This window comes from Ictidomys tridecemlineatus, chromosome X (assembly GCF_052094955.1).
Source record: "Ictidomys tridecemlineatus isolate mIctTri1 chromosome X, mIctTri1.hap1, whole genome shotgun sequence".
Taxonomy (NCBI): Eukaryota; Metazoa; Chordata; class Mammalia; order Rodentia; family Sciuridae; genus Ictidomys; species Ictidomys tridecemlineatus.
In genome coordinates this window covers 91149745-91169772 of record NC_135493.1, presented here as the reverse complement: position 1 = coordinate 91169772, position 20028 = coordinate 91149745, and the positions used below count along the sequence as shown (strand labels likewise).

The 20028-nt window shown below is 38.4% G+C and overlaps 1 protein-coding gene across 1 annotated transcript in view; it reads right to left on the bottom strand.

Annotated features, from left to right (window-relative positions):
* Nucleotides 1–15955: 15955 nt before the first annotated feature.
* The window catches only part of Maob (monoamine oxidase B), a 108326-nt gene continuing 104253 nt past the window's right edge, over nt 15956–20028 (bottom strand). The window contains exons 13-15 of the mRNA XM_005323983.5: nt 18662–18773; nt 18085–18147; nt 15956–16946 (exon numbers count right to left, since the gene is read on the bottom strand). Of these exons, the coding sequence (XP_005324040.1) occupies nt 16794–16946; nt 18085–18147; nt 18662–18773 (328 nt within the window). The 3' untranslated portion in view covers nt 15956–16793. The remainder of the gene's footprint in view (nt 16947–18084; nt 18148–18661; nt 18774–20028) is intronic.

The window sequence follows — 20028 nt, the reverse complement described above, 5'->3', positions numbered from 1 at the left end:
GAATGAAGAAAAAAATTGACTGGAGAAATTGAGAGAGATAGAATTGATTTCATGGTAGAAAGGGCAGGAACATAATCTGGGAAAAGCCAGAGAGGGAGACTGGGGAGAAGAAAACATTTCTGAAAGGCATCTTGGGGCTGTGGAGAAGTGCACCTGGAGAGCAGAAGGAATTTTCAAGAGTTCCACTGACAGCCTAGGGAGATGAAAAGTCAGGAGAGGAGAAAGCCACACTTCCTAAGTTTGGCTGGGAATGTGTGGCCTAATAGAGATCTGCATGACCCTTCAAGCTTTGGGAGCCCAGACTATGTTTGTTTTAGACACTGCATTATACTGGGACCATCTTAGAAGTCCCCAGAGCATACAGTTAATGGTGCTTGGTATCTTGAGCAGTGCCTGAATCCCAGGGGTTCCATTTAAGAGCTCTCAGTGGAATAGAAAGAAATTCAGCAGGTTTGCCCTCAGGAAGATCAATATCCCAGCTGGTAAACTGTGTATCCCCAGTCTGACATACACATATGCCTGATAGTGCAGTAGATTTACATTAAGAAAATGAATAAAGTTGGCCTATTTGCCCAGTGTGTGCAATGTCTTTTCTACAGTAGCCACTTTAATTTTATGGGATTTATTAGTGTCTTATTGCCTCTGTAACAAATTACCACAAACCTAGTGGCTTAAAACAACATAAGCTTATTGTCTTACAGTTCTGGTGATTGAAAATTTAAAATCAAGCCAGGTACAGTGGTGCACGCCTATAGTCCTAGCAGCTGGGGAGGCTGAGGCAGGAAGATCACAAGTTCAAAGCCAGCCTCAGCAATTTAGTAAGGACCTAAGCAACTTAGTGAGACCCTGTCTCAAAATAAAATATAAAAAGGGCTAGGGAGATGTGGCTCAGTGGTTAAGCACCCCTAGGTTCAATCCCATGTATCCCTCCCCCCCCCAAAAAATGTTTAAAATTAGTGTTACAGGACTAAAATCAAAGTGTAAGCAGGGACAATCCTTCTGAGGCTGCCAACATTCTTTGGCTCCTGGTAACATCATTACAATCTCTTGTTTCCACAGATATCTCAACCCTCCTCACTGAAACCCTTCTGCCTCCTTGTAGGGACCCTTTAATCTCCCTATTTTATATCCTTAACTTAATCACATCTGCAAAGTCCCTTTTGCCATATAAGGCAACATGTTCATTGGTGCCAGGATTAGGATATGAACATCTTTGACATGGTCATTATTCATCCTACCATATGGACCTTGATGTTAGTAAAATCCAAAAGTTAAATGCTAGCATTGGCCTACCTTCAAATCCCTGCTATTCCAGGCACACAGATGTGGAGCAGCAGTATAACTTTTTGGTGTTTTGTGATGCTGAGGATGAAACCCAGGGCCTCACACATGCTTGGCAATTGTTTTAATACTAAGCCACATCCCCAGGCTGCAAACAGAACATGGAAGGGAACTGGAGGTCATTATATTAAGCTGTTTGTGAAATAAGCCAGGCACAGAAAGACAAGCACCACATGATTTCACTCATATGAGGAATCTGAAAAAATTGATCTTATACAAGTTGAGAATAGAATAGTGGTTTCCAGTATCTGGAGAGAGTAAAGTAGGGGGAAGGATGGAGAAAGGTTGATAGATGGGTACTATTACAGTTATATAGGAGAAATTAGTTCTGGTGTGCTATGGCACACTAGTGTGACTATAAGTAAGGATAATGTACTATATATTTCCAAAATGCTAAAAGAAAGGATTTTGAAGCTTTTCACCACAAAGAAATAATACATGTTTGAGGAGATAGATAGGTTTACCCTGATTTGAACATTACACAATGTATATGTGTGTACTCAAATTATCACATGATACCCCATAAATATATGCAATTTTATGTGTTGAACAGATAAACAAAAGAAAACCATAATGATCTCCAGTTACAACCATGTTGTTGAGAATGATGGAATCATTTTATGGTAAATAGTATTCCATAATGTATATGTTCTACATTTTCTTTATCCATCAGCAATTGATGGACACTTAGGTTCTTTCCATTTTTCAGGTTATTTTGAATAATAATGTAATAAACACAGGAGACTTAAATGTAAGACCTGAAACTTTGAAACAACCAGGAAAAAAAACCATAGATAAAACAATTTAGGGCATTGGAATAAGCAAGAGTTTTTTGGATAAAACCCCAAAAGCATAGGAAGTAAAAGCAAAACCAGACAAACAGAACTGCATTGAACTAAAAAAACTGCATAGGAAAAAAAAATAATCAATGAAGACACAACATACAGAATGAAAGAATATATTTGCAAACCATATATATGATGGGAGTTCATATTGGGATTATATAACAAACTCACCTCAATAACAACAATAGCAACAAATTCCCCAAACTCGAAACCAAAATAAATAATCTGATTCAAAAAAATAGGCAACAGACCTAAACACATTTCTCAAGAGAAGACATACAAATGGCTGACAAATATATGAAAAAAAAAGTTCCACATCACTAATCATTCAGGTAAATACAAATCAAATCCACAATGAGATATCAACTTGCTCCAGATAGAATGACCATAACAAAAACAAAAGGATGTTGGTGTGTTTCTTGCATTTAACACAGAACTGGGAATATTTATTATTCCTAAATGCACATTTGATTTGTTAGCTCCAAGAGGTTTCTTTAGAAAGAGACTCTTTGTTAAGTAGCCTCCTTTGAGGGACAGCAAAATAGTTAGGAGTTCAGATTTATAGAGTCAGCTAGGTCTGGGTTTGAATCTTGATATTGAACACACATTTTCTCATTGATAAATGGAGCTGTTAATTTGTTCTGAACATTCAATAAAATGAAGGTGAAGCTATTGGGGCCAATAAATGTTTGCAAAACACACACACACACACACACACACACAAGTGAGGTTTGTGGTCCACTCCTATTTTTAAAAACCATTTTGAATTACTTCTCTCCACTCTACCATCTCTTTGGTGACTCATCTCTTGACAAAATGCTTTGGATTTACTTGTACCATACCACCCAAACAGCCCAAGTGGTCTTTTTAAAAACACAAATTTGATCCTATCAGTCCAGCTCAAGTTTCTTCAATAACTACTCCCTGAAATTTTTAATTTTTTTAGTTGTAGTTGGACCTTTATTTAATTTATTTATTTTTATGTGGTGCTGAGGATCGAACCCAGGGCCTTGCACATGGTAGGCGAGCACTCTACCACTGAGCCACAACCCCAGCCCGTCCCAGCATTTTGTAGATGGCACACTGTGGCCACCAAGGTCTTACATGCTTTATCCCCCACCTGCTTCCCTACATTTGCCTTGAGGCACTCCCCTCTGCCTCGGACCCTTCAGATATATCCAATCTTTTCTGTCTCTTTTTTTCCCTCTCTGGATGTTTCTTTATTCTTCACTTAGCTAAATTTGAGGTCACTGATGACATAAAACTTCCTCAGAAATGCATTCATGACAACCCTACCCCCATAATTAATTATCATCATGGTCTCTTACAAATGTTTTTACTTTTACTCAATAAAGATTTGAAATTACAAATTTGTTGCAATGATTGTTTAATACCCCCAAAAGATAAGACCCACCCTACACAGATTATATGTGTGCAGAGACCTGGAGTCTGTCAACCCTTCTAAGGCAGAGGCACAGGGTCTTAGGTGGCTGCAACCCTGGGATGCTCATTTTCAGACATGCAGTAACCTTATCCATTTACCCAGTGTGCCACACAAATGCAATCATTTATTTTCTGTGTGATAGGATCCAAAATATGTTGGTGAGTACTGCCTTAAGCCAGTGTTTTTGGTATGAAGATATGAGCAAGCAAAGATCAAGGATCACCATTAATATTCAGGTTTTACTATGAAACATCACTTGCATGTGAAAAATTAAAACCCACTATCATTTCCCAGGACCACAATTTCACATGGTGCCCAGTATCATAATGGTAATGACATAGCTTCAAACATATCCAACTACAAATTCAAGTTTGCTGCTCTTTAATTATTTTACTTCCATTGTAGCATGCCCTCAAAAGAAGGAATTTAAATGAGCCAATTAGTAACCGGAGGTCATTCTGAAAGAAATAATTGACAGGACCAGTCCTCAGATCTCACCAGGGCTCCTTGGATTTAAATTGGAATCCAAGAGAGAAGCATTTATTTATTATTTATTTCATTCGATCATTTATGACATGGCCAGTCTCTAAGGGAAGCTGGGTATCTGGCTGAAATATAAAGTTAACAAATTAAAAGTAACAAGCACAGAGAGGAAACAGTAAATACAGTTTCACTCCAGCTCACTCCAAGGGCTGGTCCTGACACTAAGCATACCCAGGAAGGGTGCCTCTGGCTTCTTCTCTACCCACTTTCTCCTCATCTCCACCCACACACATGAATTCATGATAGAAAATTCTGGTTAGGTAAAGAGAGAAGATATACTGAAAGGACATGAGAGTTGTTTGGCATCAGGTGGGTGCTTTTGAGCATGCAACAAATAACATCCTCCATGGCTTTGCATCCAGGAAAATTGTAGTTCTGCATAGACAGTCCCTCTGAGACAGAGAAAAGAGACCCATAGATGGCACAATATCTTTTCCTAGGTCAGAGACAACATGGTGGGGTAGCCAGGGTGATTGAATGAGAGCAACAGGAAATAACAGTCTCAGTGGTCAGGTATGTTCAGGAGGAAGGTGGACTTGCTACATCAGGACCCAGCCATCTTCAGTCTGGGTTTCAGGCATGTAGATCTGGGTTGTCTCAGGGAATTGGCATAGGGTTATAAGAGGAAATTTATGGCAAGACACACTTGCAATCTCAGGCGGGAGAGTCCTACACACAAGAAACAGAGTCTGGGGGAGGGGTGACTGCTGAGGCTATTGGGCATGGAGCCTCAGTCCTGCTCCTGAGGAGACCCAGCTCTGGGGAAAAATGGGCACTGGGGACCTTAACTTCCCTGTTCTCACCATAGCCCCCATCTGGGGCAGAGTTATGGTTAGCATACAGGTGTGACCAATCTTCTCCCCATCGGCTGAATATGACTATTTATAGCACAGCTGAGGGCTAGGTTCCTGAATACACCCTCATTAACCTCTGCAAACTCTCAGTGGAAGTACCTGTCAGCCCCATGTGGATCCTGCTGCTTTGCCCTGCCTGCCCATCTGGTCACTATACCAAGTCAAATAGGCCTCCAGTGTGATTAACATTGCCAACTGCAATGGGCTGAGGTGGGGGAAGAATCTCAGTGGACCCTCCTCTGCTTGATTTCCTAAAGAAGGAAATTCTGGAACCGAGTTGCTACATACAAAATGTAGAAATTCTTCAGACTGACAACAGGGAGGATATACAAGGTAAAAGTATCATGCTACATGAAATAAGCCAATCCCCAAAAGCCAAAGGCCAAGTGTTGTCTCTGATATGGAGATACTAACACACAACAAGGAGGTGGAGAGAAGAATCAAGTTCATTGGATTAAACAAAGGGGAATGAACAGAAGGGAGGGGGGATAGAAATAGGAAAGACAGTAGAATGACTCGGACATAACTTTTCTATGTTTATATATGAATACACGACCAGTGTAATTCCACATCACGTACAACCACAAGAATGGGAAGTGATACTCCATGTGTGTATAATATGTCAAAATACATTCCACTGTCATGTATATCCAAAAAGGACAAATAAAAAAGTAAAAAAAAAAAAAACAAAGGAGAGAAAAGGTAAATAAGTAAAATGATGGTTATGTGAATTGCTTAACTGTAGTAATTATTTCACTATATATATATCACATTGTATATCTTAAATATACACAATAAAAAAGGAGTAGCATGATCTGCAGGTACAAGTCCCAGGGAAAGATTCTTGGGCCACAGTCTCTGGTGGACAAAAGGTCAATAGAATTCATCAAGCCTTCCCACTTCTCTGATATTTATTCTAGTTTTCTCACTCATCCAATTTCACATAGAGCCTTGCAAATAGGGAACCCTGTATTCTGAAGTTAAGCCAGTAAATGTGTGTGGTTTTATTTTAAGCATGCCCTTGCTAAACCTGGGAAGCACTGGGCATATCTGAGATCCACTTTCCAAAGATTGGCAGGACCTTGAGAAGGAGGGTCACCCACTGAAGAAGGGTGCTCCAGCAGAAAGCCAAGGAGAGACATGAGAAAAAGATGACATTGAGGAAGTGTATAGAAAAAGGAGGAAGTGTATAGAAAAGGAGCCCAGAAGGTGTTGTGGAAGGAGGAATCACTGTGTCTCCCAATATCTTCCCATTACTCTGTGCTGCCGTTGCCCAGAATTCTATCTTTGGGGTAGAATTTCTCCCTGGACTGACCCCAATTTGATGTTCATTCATACTAGGATGAAACATGCCACATTCCAATGTAATCCCAATGTATATTTGGAGAGACTCCAAGAGGCTTTCTTTTTCTATTTTTTATCAAAATCTCTGAGACAATATGAAGGCAGTTCTAAGAGGAAAATTTATAGCATGAGGCTCCTATATAAAAAAGACACCAAATAAATAATTTAATGTTACACTTCAAAGCCATAGAAAAAGTGGAAGACACTAACTCCAAGGCTGGTTCTGTACATGCAAATCAATAGATATAATTCACTGCATAAATAAACTTAAGGGCAATAATTAGATGATTATCTCAATGGATGCAGAAAAAGAATTTGACACAAACACCCATTCATTTATTAAATTTTTATTTGTTCTTTTTAGATATACATGACAATAGAGTGTATTTTGACATATGATACATACATGGAATATAACTTATTGTAATTAGGATCTCATTCTTGTGGCTGTATGTGATGTGGAGTTTAACTGGTCATGTATTCATGTCTTATTCCTTCTACTATCTTTTCTATTTCTATCCTTGCTCCCTTCCCTTTATTCTCCTTTCCAAGAGGCTTTCTGATGTAGTATTTCAGAGAATACAACAAAATGAAGTAAGAAAATTTTAGCCCTTGATCAATCGATCCTTGCTGGAGTCTCTCAGGTTCCCTATCTAGACAACAACTGTCTGTCTTTGTACCCATCTGCTTGTCCACCTTCTCATCCACTTAATGTTCAACCACCATCCCCTTTGGCTTTGTTAACTTTGTATTTCCATGTGTTGCTAGATGTTGTCTCAAACTCTCTGGGAAATAGCAGACAACAACAAAAATTACATAAATAAATACAGCAGCAGATTGTTTAACCAGGAGTTCAAACACCATAAATATGTAACAGAAATGTTTTAAAAATATTTTTAAAAGTACTCACTTTTTAACATTAGGCTATCATCATCACTGAAAAACAATAATAGTGAATGATGGTCTGAGTACATAATCTATGATAGTTCTCAGATTTCTGTTTCTTTTGAGGATTAGAGTTGTTTATAATTGAGCAATTGGAGTCATCTCTTTGTATCCATGGAGGATTAGTTTCAGGACCCCCATGGTTACCAAAATCTATGAATGTTCAAATTCCTTATATAAAATAGCATAGTATTTGCATATTCCTATGCATACCTTCCTGTATATTTTCTATTATCTTTAGATTGCTTGTAATACCTGATACAATGCAAATGCTATGTGAATAGTGGTTATAACTATTGTTTAGAAAATGATGAGGAAAATGTCTATGCATGTTCAATAGAGATGCATTTAAAATGTTTTTTCTTTTTTATTTTATTGATTTAGAAAAAAACAAATTACAGTGGAATGCATTACAATTCTTATTGCACATATACAGCAAAAATTTTTATATCTCTAATTGTATATAAAGTATGTTGACACCAATTTGTGTCTTCATACATATACTTTGGATAATGATGTCCATCACATTACACCATCCTTGCTACTCCCTGTCTCCTCCCTTTCCCTCCCACCCCTCTGCCTTATCTAGAGTTTGTCTATTCCTCCCATGCCTCCCCTCCGTACCCCACTGTGAATCAGCCTCCTTATATCAGAGAAAACATTTGGCAAGCAATAGTAACAAAAACAGCATGGTATCGGCACCAAAACAGACTGGTAGACCAATAGTACAGAATAGAGGACACAGAGACTAACCCACAAAATTACAATTATCTTATATTAGGCAAAGGCACCAAAAACATGCATTGGAGAAAAGATAGCCTCTTCAACAAATGGTGCTGGGAAAACTGGAAATCCATATGCAACAAAATGAAATTAAACCCCTATCTCTCACCATGCACAAAACTTAACTCAAAATGGATCCAGGACCTAGGAATTAAACCAGAAACTCTGCGTCTAATAGAAGAAAAAGTAGCCCTAATCTTCATCATGTGAGATTAGGCCCCAACTTCCTTAATAAGACTCCTATAGTGCAAGAATTAAAACCAAGAATCAATAAATGGGATGGATTCAAACTAAAAAGTTGCTTCTCAGCAAAAGAAACAATCTGTGAGGTGAACAGAGAGCCTACATCCTGGGAACAAATTTTCACCCCTCACACATCAGATAGAGCACTAATCTCTAGGAGATATAAAGAACTCAAAAAGCTAAGCACCAAAAAAAAAAAATAACCCAATCAATAAAATATTTTTAATCCGTTGAATCTGTGGATATGGAACCCATAGATACAGAGAGCTAACTATGTATATTGGTATTTCACATCTAATGTTTCTCAGGATTTATCCTAAGATGTTCAACATTTATAACCAATTCCATGGCTCCCCAAATCTTACCACCAGCCCCAACCTTTTTTCTGATCACCAACATTCATAGTCAATAGCCTACTGGATATCTCCACTGGATGTCCATGAATATCTAATAAATAGGTCTATCCTACTACTTCAAACTACCAGGGTCTCTGGCCTGGACATCTAACTGCATTGGACTCCTAATTAGTCTTTTGCTTCCTCACTTACCACCCAACAGTCTGCTTTCCACATGATATAGTGTTTCACACACTGGATTTCCCAGGAAATGGACCTAGATGGAGATATGCTTGCAGAAAGTTAATGGGAGGGTGCTCTTGGGATCAACACTCCTAGTGAGGGAAGCAAAATTAGGCAGAGTGTAAAGTTGAACTCTGAAGTAATTTTAATAAAAGCTTCCACTGATCCCATAGGGGAGCTCTAGCTCTGAAGCTAGAATAGTCCTTTGTAACCCCTCATTGCACAGTCATTAGAAGTGAATTCACCCTAGGAAGGGGCATGTCTCTGATTCTTCTATGAGCTCTCAGCCTCCCAACTTCCAGCAGCTGGCAGAATGATTGTATCATTTCTGAAAAGGAGATGCAGACTGTTTACTACAGTATCCACTATAGTGTGATTCCTGTAAACATTTGGTGAACCACCTACTGCTCTACTAGAGCCCTTTCAATAAATTGTCTTTGTACTTTAAAAAAAGCCAAAGCCTTTACAATTGGCCTAAGACTTTGTTCGTGATCTGACCCCTGTCTAGCTCTCCAATCTCATTTCCTGTCACTAATGTTCTGTTACTATTGCTTTTCCCACACTAGCCACTATACTATCCCTTTAGCAATCCAATCATACTCTCACCTCTGGGCTTTGCGCTTGCTATTTCTTTTGCCTGGAATGTTCTTACCCCAAATAGCATCATGGTTTATTTCCTTATTTTACCTGAGTCTCCACTAATTAAACATCACTTTCTCAAGAAGGCCTAACAAGATCACTCAATCCACTGTAGCCATCCCTTCCCACCATCTCACTCTGTATTCCTTTGCTTTATCTACTTTTTCTTGTTAATGCTTATTTCCCCCTAAGAGTATATATTATACTGCACATTTACTTATTTACTATCTATTAGAATTTAAGTTTTATGAGGGAAGGGATTTTTTTTCTTCAATTTTGCTCACAACTATATTCCTAGTACCTAGAAAAATGCCTGAAATAGAGTGGTCATTCCATACATAGTTGGTGAGTTGTTGTTTAATGGCTATCACTTTTAGGCCATGTAATGGAATAGGCAAAAGGCAATATCCAGAAGATATTGGGGCTAGATTGAGAAGTAAGAGCAATAAAAATCTCTCCCAAAAATAAAATATCTAAGCTTTGTAGGAGGAAGTTATTCAGAAAAGTCAGGTTGTAAGTATTTGGCAAAGTGATTTTCTAAGGCTGACCTAGGGAGTAGAGACAGTGAGGCGAACACTCACAGACTTACAGAAACTCCTATTTGGCTTTAAAGCCCAACTCCAACATTTATGAGACCTTTGTCTCACAATGTCTCCCAGAATCAGACTCTTCATCCATAAAATGGAGGTGATGGGAATAATGTCAGGATAAAATGAGATGATGTGCAACATCTTATAAATAACATATTCAACAAAAGGTAATAGTGATAATACAGTTATTTGTTGATTAACAATGGATATATTCTGAGAAATGCATCATCAGGTAATTTTGTTTTTGTGAACATCGTAGAGTGTACTCATTTACAAACTAAGATGGCTACAACATTACTAGGTAATATAATCTTATGGGATCACTATCCTATATATGACCAGTGGTTGGCCAAAATGTTATTGTGTGGCACATGTGTAATTAATAATGAGCATATAGTACCTAAAGATAGTCTTTGTAAGAAGGTCTGCTAAAAGCAAAGTACATCTTGGTTACAGTTCTGTTTCTTCGTGACTTTTTTTTAAATTTAATATTTATTTATTTTTTTAGCGGAAACAACATCTTTTGTTTGTGTGTGGTGCTGAGGATCGAACCTGGGCCACACACATTCCAGGCGAGCATGCTACCGCTTGAGCCACATCCCCAGCCCTCTTCATGACTTTTTTTGAACTTGACTTTTCTGTGTGTGGACTGCATCCTTGATCTGAAAGTTAGGTGGCTATAGCAATTACAAGTGTCATGTCCAGATGCCTGTAACATCCACAGGAAGAATAAGATGACACTTTTTACTTCATTTGTCTGTTTTTAAAAGTGAGAGCCCTTTCCCACGAGTACCAGTCCACTTCCCAAGAAAACTTCTCCCTCTGGTTATTGACCAGAACTTTGTAACAAACTCAGGCAATGACAAAGGAAATGAAAAAATCTGTATATGTTCAGTACAGGTACAATTTTTTTCCAAATATTTTTGATCCATAGTTGGTTGAATCTGTGGATGTGAAACTTGTGGATATGGAAGGCTAACTGTACAGTGGATACCATGGTATGCCACTCAGATCTATCTCCTTACCTTTCAGGATGTTAGCACTGATTTTTTGATCCCCAGGGAATTGCCCTTGGCTATTCCTTAGACTAACCACAATTGTGTTAGACTAACCAGTGGCACCTTTTGGACTGGGGATGTGATCAGCCTACCTTTCCTGAAGCATAGTAGTGGTTGAAGAGCTGAACAAAAATTAAAGATTCTATTAGGAAGGAGGTAGATGTGTAGATCAAGTAAGTTGAATATCCAACATTCTGTCTTACCTTGTGTCTCCAAAACATATGGCCAATGGGAATGACCTGTAACTCCCAAGCCTCCCTCTGTGAACCCTGTTCCCATATTGCTCCTTTCCATGGCAGGCTTCATCTTTTATATTGTCCTTTGATTAAGCAGTATCTGCAGCATGGGGCTCTCAAAAGGAAGGGGGCTCAAGATACATGGACAGGGGATGCAGGGACTTGGCAAGGAGGTGCCTATAATACTTAAGGACACATAATTTATGTCTTGGTTTGAACATTTAATGAGAATATTTTAAAAGATATTAATTTGAAGACAATTTTGTCCTTGGAATGCTCACAAAATATCTGGATACATAGGCCAAAGGGCCAACAGTCCCAAAGAGCCCTTAGCTCCAGAATAAATTTTATGTATTCAATGCTAGCCTTATCCAATGAAATAAAGACCTAAGAATTTGGTATCACTAGGCAAAGAAAAGGAGATCAAGTAGGAGACAACACAAAGCCAGAGAAAAGGGATTCAGTGGTAAGATTAGGGACTTAAAGTCTGAAGCAGCACTTACTCTTTTCTAAAATAGCTGGTGGTCCTCTCTGTACAAACCAAAAATCTCCAGAACTTTATCTTGGATTTTTTCTATAATCCTGGGGTGATTCTAGTATTTAAAAGGTTTCTGATAGCAGGTTGGGGGAAAGAAAGTATAATGCAATGAAACAGCCTAGCAGTAAGACACAGATGTGTCAAATCAAGAGCAATAGTGAAACTCCACTCAGCACTTTGCTTTGCAAGGAAGTGTATTTTTTTAAATAAAAAATTTATAGTTGTTGATTAACAGCATGCCTTTATTTGTTTAGTTTTTTATGCGGTGCCAAGGATAGAACCCAGTGCCTCATACAGGCTAGCAAGCGCTCTGCCACTGAGCTACAGCCCCAGCCCAGGAAGTGGATTTTTAAGGAGAACAAATTAAACCAGAATGCTTAAGGAAGAAACGTTAGGGATTAAAGAACTAAAAAAAAAAAAGTGAAAGAAGGGGTCAAAGTGATCAGGGCTAGGGTTTAAAAGCTGAAATGTCATCCTGATGGAGTGATGACACCACTCATTACGTGGTCTAAGCAGAAATGACAAGAGCAATTACATCAGAAAGTAGCAGTCTAGGGTAAGTACAGGATATTTCTCATACAGAATCTTGGTTTCTAGTGTCCACAAGCTGAAATATCATTAAGATCTGTCACTAGAAAAAACTTTAATTCAAATGAGTCCTCCTTGGTACTTAAAAAAGTTAACAGGAAACAAGCAATAACAAAAATCCACTAATATATTTCAGTAAGTTGTCTACTCATTCCTCTTGAGTGCAGAATCTCCTAGACTATTCTTTTGTTACAAAGGTAACTCCATTATTGGAATGAAGACTGAGAAAAAAATACCCTACTTTGATGTAAGACCTATGTTACTTAATTTGGACCCAATGTTAAGAAGGAAGTAAAAGAATTTTTAATAGATGTCCAGGAAACAAGATCTTAAAGGGTATGTAGTAATACAGGACTAGGTAATTGGGAACAAGCAAAGTTAAAGTTTGAATGCAAGCAGTTAAGAGGGCAAGTGAATGTTAGCAGAGTAAAGATGTCTCTTTTTAGGTACATGCTTCCATAGAAAAACCACAGGCAAAAAGAAGTAAGAAAGATCATTTCTACTGTGGTTCAGTCAGATATAATGATGCCTTAGAGCATTAGTCACTGCTGTTGAGATGTCTCAATAAGTTGAGTGATACAGAAAACACTTTACTATCAATCCTCGAGATTTGGGGTAGCCTTCCCCCATTCCTGTGACTTTGCCTGCTCTCTCCTGTATACACTTCGTCTTCACCACTGTCACAGGAAGGTTTGGAGTCACATCAACTTATGGACCACTGGCAACCCACAGCATATTTTGACTCAGGAATCAAGCAGTTCCTATGATCTAGGAAACATGTCTCTTTAATTTGTTGAATTAATGCTTAATGTTATTTCAAAGAGTAACACTGTTTTCTTTGACTCCAAATCATTTTCTATGCATCTTTTTCCATTAGGCTATAGTTGGGCAGCTGAAAGAGGGTGAGGACAGAGCAGCAGAGCTGTGACAGGCTCAACACCAGATTTTCAAACTTCCTGTATCTTATCCTGTGGTTAAGGCTTTCACAGAGAAGGTCTATGAAAATGTTGTGATCCCCCTACCAACCTATTATATATAATACTTAAAAACATGGTCTTTCCAAAGCCCCCCAATCATTCTGATTTGAACCTCCAGTTGAGACTCAGTTTTAGATCCATCAATCTACCCAAGAAGGAAACTGCACCCAGCTATTAGTACTGCCTCAACTACAGTATAGTCAATAAGGCCAATGATACTCTCAAAATAAGTATAAGGAAAAAAATCATAGTTTTCTGCAAAAGAGACCTTAGAAGTATTCTGTTTGCTAGGTAGGTACAGCAGAATTGTCAATTCAGAATTAAAATGAAAAGTTCAGGAATTTATTTATTTATTTGTTTGTTGGAAACACTCTGAAGGCTCAGGCATCATGGAAGACAAGGAGTTTGAAAGACAGATTAAAAACAGTTTCTGATCCAGGGTATTTGGAGAATTGGCTTTTTCTTATGGGGACACTTATGTGATGTTTTTTCAGACACTTTCATACTGGTCCTGACTTTGACAACCACAACTCAGTACCACAAGATCTTTTGGTTAGCCAAATTTGACCCCTGTTCAACTTCTGTTTTCTGGAAGTTTCTCTGGCATCCTCTCACTCTCAGGTCACTATCTTGAGCAGGATCCAGGATTTCAGATTCTGCAGGGGTAAAGGATTAACCTTGATGTCCCCTCATTAGACTTGGAATAAGAAGGTAGCCCCCAACCCTCTCTTTGAGGTGTATTGGACTCAGAACATTACAGATCTCTCTAAAGAGTTGTCTTCACAAATCTATCCTTTCAAAACCCTCTCCCCACTCTTTTTATATTCTCAAAACTGGTGACAGGATTCAACAAGGAAACTTCTGGGTATTTCCTTTGACATTTCTCATTTTTTGTCTATCTCCAGACTTACCTTGGTAATTGATAACAAATATAACTTGGCACCTCAGTCAAATCATGTGTTTTAACAAGACTGTACAATTGCAATTTCACATGGTAAGTAGGGGATGGGAATTTTTGCATGTGGTTTTGGGAGAACAAATAAAAGGGTCACCTCTCCCAGATGGAAGTGCAGGATATATTTGTAGAATGCAATTCCTTAGTCAACTTCTTCTTTTTTTAATTTTTAAATCTGTTTTAATGAGTTATATATGACAGCAAAATGCACTTTGATACAGATCATTCTTCTGATTATAGATGATGTATTGACTTCTTTTTGATGGACACATTGGCATTAGTAATGTGACAACTTTTTAAAATACCTTTATTTTTATGTGGTGCTGAGGATCAAACCCAGCACCCCGCATGGACTAGACAGGTACTCCACCGCTGAGCCACAACCCCAGCCCAGTAATGTGACAACCTTTTTTAAAAAATATTTATTTTTAGGTGTAAATGGACACAACACAATGCCTTTATTTTTATGAGGTACTGAGGATCGAACCCGGGTCCCACCCGTGTTAGGTGAGCGCTCTACTACTGAGCCACAATCCTAGCCCCAATGTGACAACTTTTTAAAGGGACTTTTCCGAAAGGTACATGCTCAAGAAGACACCTCTGTGCCAAGTATGTTACTTGTTACTTTTTATTTATTTTTTGCAGTGCTGAGGATTGAACCTTGAGCCTTCTCATGGTAAGTGAGTATTCTACCACTGAGCTATATCTTCAGCCCCTACATAACATTTTTAAATAGATTCAAAAAACTAAAAGAGTCACAAAGAAAGTTGTGGATTCTTTAATTTCCTCATTTAGTTTCCACACTTCCTATAAATTCATGTATGTGAATGTCAGTGTAAAATCAGAAACACTATATTATTATTTATTAATCCTGGGGGATTTCTTAAATTTCACTTATGCTAAGAATAACCAGCTTATTTTTCTAAAGGAGAATGTGAGAATGGTCATTTGTAGATTTTAAATACATCCTGATAAAAACCGACCTTGAGTGTCAAGAGGCATGAGTGCTTTGAAATGATGATATCATTTAAAAAGTAGTTCAAATAGGAATTAATGGACTGTGAAACTGTAGTTTTAAATTAATGAGTATACTTAGTTAAAAGCTTTGCATTGATAAAGAATATGAAAGGTCAACTGAAATATAATTACTTTAATAATGAAGCATCTTGCTTATTAATATGTCAATTGTTTTCAAAGTTTTTTTTAGGGGAATAAGAGCAAGGAATCATGTCACTTAACATCCTCACCATATCATTATAAATCATTTACCAAGTTTTGACACATATGCCACCCATGATGGATCACACAATCAAAATGCATGCATCAACCGGGCTTCAAGAAAATTTTGACTAAATGCTTTCAAGCCACAATTATATACCTAATAGTGGATCTTGATTCGGTCTGTCAAAACCTTGAAGGTCATTACCCAAAAAGAGAAGAAAAGACAGCAGACATCTGCTCAATCAGCTTTATTTTTAATTACTGAAGTGTGTACTGACCTTTGTGTAGAGACATAATGGAGGATACAAAAGAAAGACAAAGACAAGATTCCTACTCTCAAAAAAAATTAAAGTTAGCTGGAGACAGTGAACAAGACATCAATGCTTAAGGGTATATACTGAATAGCATTTGAGCTGCACAATACAACATAGTACAGGGTACATCCCCACACGGGACACCATTAGCAATGATGGCGGGGCAGGGGGGGGCAAGAAGACAATTGGAGAATTTATCTTGGGAGGTAGAAAAAGCATTGAACCTGTGTTCCAGTCACCCAAATACCAGTGGTTTATTGTGAATCTTGGACAATTAGTTCCACTTCTGACAACTTTGATTTACTCAGTTCTAAAACAGAAGGTGAAAATTACATGGTCTCTAGGGTTTTCCAGCTATAACAATACAGGATTCTAAGGACAAATGCAGGGAACTTGGTAAAGGGAGGATATTATAGGTACAAGGAAGGACAAGCAGAAAGCCACACAGATGCACAAAAACTAGCTACGTGCATATGGGCAAGGTATGTAGTGGGAAAGCAAGGACCTTAAACAAATCTATCATTCTAAAGATTCTAAGGGCAATAAATTTGGAAATGGTTGGGGCAGGGGGATAAGCTAGGTAAGGGATGCTAACCAGGGGCCAACACAAAGAAAGATACACTGTTTCTTGGGGTCTGACTTATTCTCCTGATCCCCACTTCATTCTGCATTCTTTATGTCTGTAGAATTTTATTGCAATCCCTTCCCCAAGCTCATATCCCAAATTGAGTAAGAAGAGGGTGCGATTACAGATCCTTTAGGCACGCACAAATAACCCCCTTTTGTAGGCCAAGAAGCCAAGAGCTGCTGCTGAAAAGATGGTTGTCATTCCAATCAGCCTTAGCAGGCCTGGCACAGAGGGCAAGTGTCTCTCCAAGAAGGTCGTGGTAATGGGTCGTGCAGGGACGTCCTGGGTTCAGAGAACATTGGTATTAACACAGGGCTTGTGTATTTCATTTCAGAGACTCTACTTCCACCACTGCTCCAAAAGTGATTCACTCTGCCCAATCTCTAGGCCATTAAAACATGACTTTCCCTCTGCTAAACCACTCACTCCCGCTTCCTCATTTCACATCCATAGGGAGCCATTCTGCAGCCCCCAACCTGAGATGATCCCCTCTTTTTACATTTTCTTTCAGCATATCTTCTCTGTCATACTCTGTGCTTGTTGGGTCATTATCTGTATTTCCCACTACATGGGGAGCCCTATGAAAGCACTACTATAACGTTGGTTCAATGGCCAATGCAGAACTCATGGGCCATAAATATTTGTTGAGCAAATGCATCATTGGTTCCTGCAGTCCACAATCCCATCTCTAGTAGAAGCACTAGAAAATCACTTTGGAGTATCAGGGTTATTCTCTTTGACTCATAAAGATAGAGAAAATGTTTGACCTTTTTGCCTCTTGTCCTCTACAATGTATTTTCTTTATAATTTTTATGCATTCTTCCTTCTATCCAGGAAAACTTCCTGGGGTTTTATTACAAAAAAATTAAATATATTAAAATAAATTTTAATCTAAATATGTTCCATTTTGTTCTATCCCTTTGCTCCTGGACTGGAGATAATATACTTTCCTTTCCTCCTGTAGAGATTCATCAGGTCAGATATTTATTCAAAAGACATTTATTAAGTTCTTTGTGTTTTTTAAATTTTTTTTGTTTGTTTTGTGGTGCTGGGGATTGAACCCAGGGCCTCTGCAAGCTAAGCAGATGCTCTACCACTGAGGTATATCTCCAGCTTCCTATTGAGTTCTAAATAAGTTTAGAATTATCAGAGGAGTGTCTTCCCCTCATCAAAAAATATTTTTTTCTAATAACATGCAATGGGCGTGGCAGCTATAAATTAATCAGAGTTCATCTAAACCTCTCACCTCTGCCCTAACCCATGATGCCTATTTAAACATTCATGGGGTGAAGTACTTAAGAAAGGGCCTATGGATATATAACCATGTGTGTTTTCTTGCAAATAACTGCTTTTAGGAAAGATGGTTGTCAATCCAATCTTTGGATTGACATCTAAATTCATGAAGTAAAATATAGCCTACCACAGACTCCGGTTCTGGCTGCCAGATTTCATCTTCTGGAATTTTCCCTATGGCATGCAGGATCTGAAATGAAAAGAGCACATTCATGTAGAGAAAACTTTATACCATCCTTCTCCTCATCTGGTCTTTGGATATAGAACTAAGTGAATGTCTCCATCAAAAATATCAAATTAAAGGCTAGAGCAATCTACTCAATCTTTAAAAGGCTCCAAAAGTTTTACCATAAATTTTATTAGTTGTAAACCTGTTTTAATGGCAATGAGATCAGGGGAATTGTCAAGAAAGATAAAAATGAATTCTGAATCCTAATAGAAACATGTCTGATTCTATAGTATCAGACCTAGGTTATCTCTCCAGTGTAATCCCACAAGCTCTTTTTATTTTGGATGATATGTTAGATATTCTGGTTATTACTTTTAGGTTAAGGAGTTTTCTTTTACTTGAAACCACCATTATATTGTTCTTCAGAGGGGGATTATGGGGTGGGGGATGGCCACCAGGATCTCAGACATCTTTGATCTTCTTGTTAGGTCCACATGTTGTTTGCTTGCCCACAGCCCATGACAATAGGCCTTACCTCTCGGGCTGCTCTCTCTCCAGCTTCCACAGCCCCCTCCATGTAGCCACTCCAGTGTGTGGCAGTCTCAGTGCCAGCAAAGAAAATCCTGCCCACTGGCTGGCGTAGAACCCTGGAAACAAAAGAAAAAAGGTAAGTGTGCTTACTGTCTGACAGTCAGAGATGAGCTTTTCCACAAAGATCAAGGCTGGTCAGTTTCTTCAGATTCAAAACTTTAAGGAAGGCATTGGTAATTTTCGAATAATGTTCATTAGGTTCCCACAGCTTTTGCATCATCTCTGTCACAGACAAAAATGGATAAAAGCCAAAGTCTACTCCTGTACCAAGAGCTCACAGTTAAAGGAGAGCTGACATCAATGGAGGCAAAATATGTACTTGCTTCACCTACATGAAGTAGGGACTATAGGAACCCAGCCCCATATGGCTCCCTTCATGGCTCACCATCTCTGGGTAAAGTGACAGGTGCCCCCAATTTCCCACCTGGTTATTCCACCAATGAACTTGACGAATCATTTCTTTTCACTGAGCTCTGGCTTCCCCATCTGTTCAAGGGGATGGTCTGGTGATTTCTAATACTGTTTTGATCAGCAACATAGAACAAATCCATGGGCCTTATGGCTTCATAACTACCATTCATTGAGCACTTTCCTCTGCTAGGGTTGACTATGACTGGACTCTCCTTTCCACCAGTGTTAAATTTCAAGGGTATGCACTAACATATACCCTAATTATTTCAGAGACTGCTTCCTAGAACATAACCAGCTACAAAGACAAACTAATTTGTTCTAGCTCACAGAGTATAAGTGGCAGAACTACATTTGAACCCAAATAATATGAATCTGGAATCCAACAGTCTTAGTCAACCGGTTATTCTTCCTCTGTATATTGCATTGATTTTCTTTTTTCGTTTTAATCCCAACGTTTTATTATTTATTTATTTATTTTTGTTCTTTTTAGCTTAATTTTCAATCTTTTCAAGAGTTTTATGAATAGCTATTATTATTATCTGTTTGTACACATGAGGAATTTGAGACTGGGAGAAATATGCAGTGACTCACCAAGAGCTACACTGAAAGAAAATAGAGCCAGGGTTTGAACCAGATCCCACAGAAGTCAGTCTCTGTTTTTATCCTATACAATTTTCCTAGTATATCATCACCATTACCAGTTAACAGAGTGCCCACATGCTATGCAAAGGAATGCAAGTGCGATGGCATTTGGCCTGTAAGAGGGGAAGTCTATCGAAACTGAAAATAAATGTCATAAGAGAAGCACTGCCCACAAGTCATTATTTGTATTTTATCAGATAAAGAATGTCCAAAGCTCACATTCATGTTGCACTTTAGTGAACACTGGACTTCTTATCA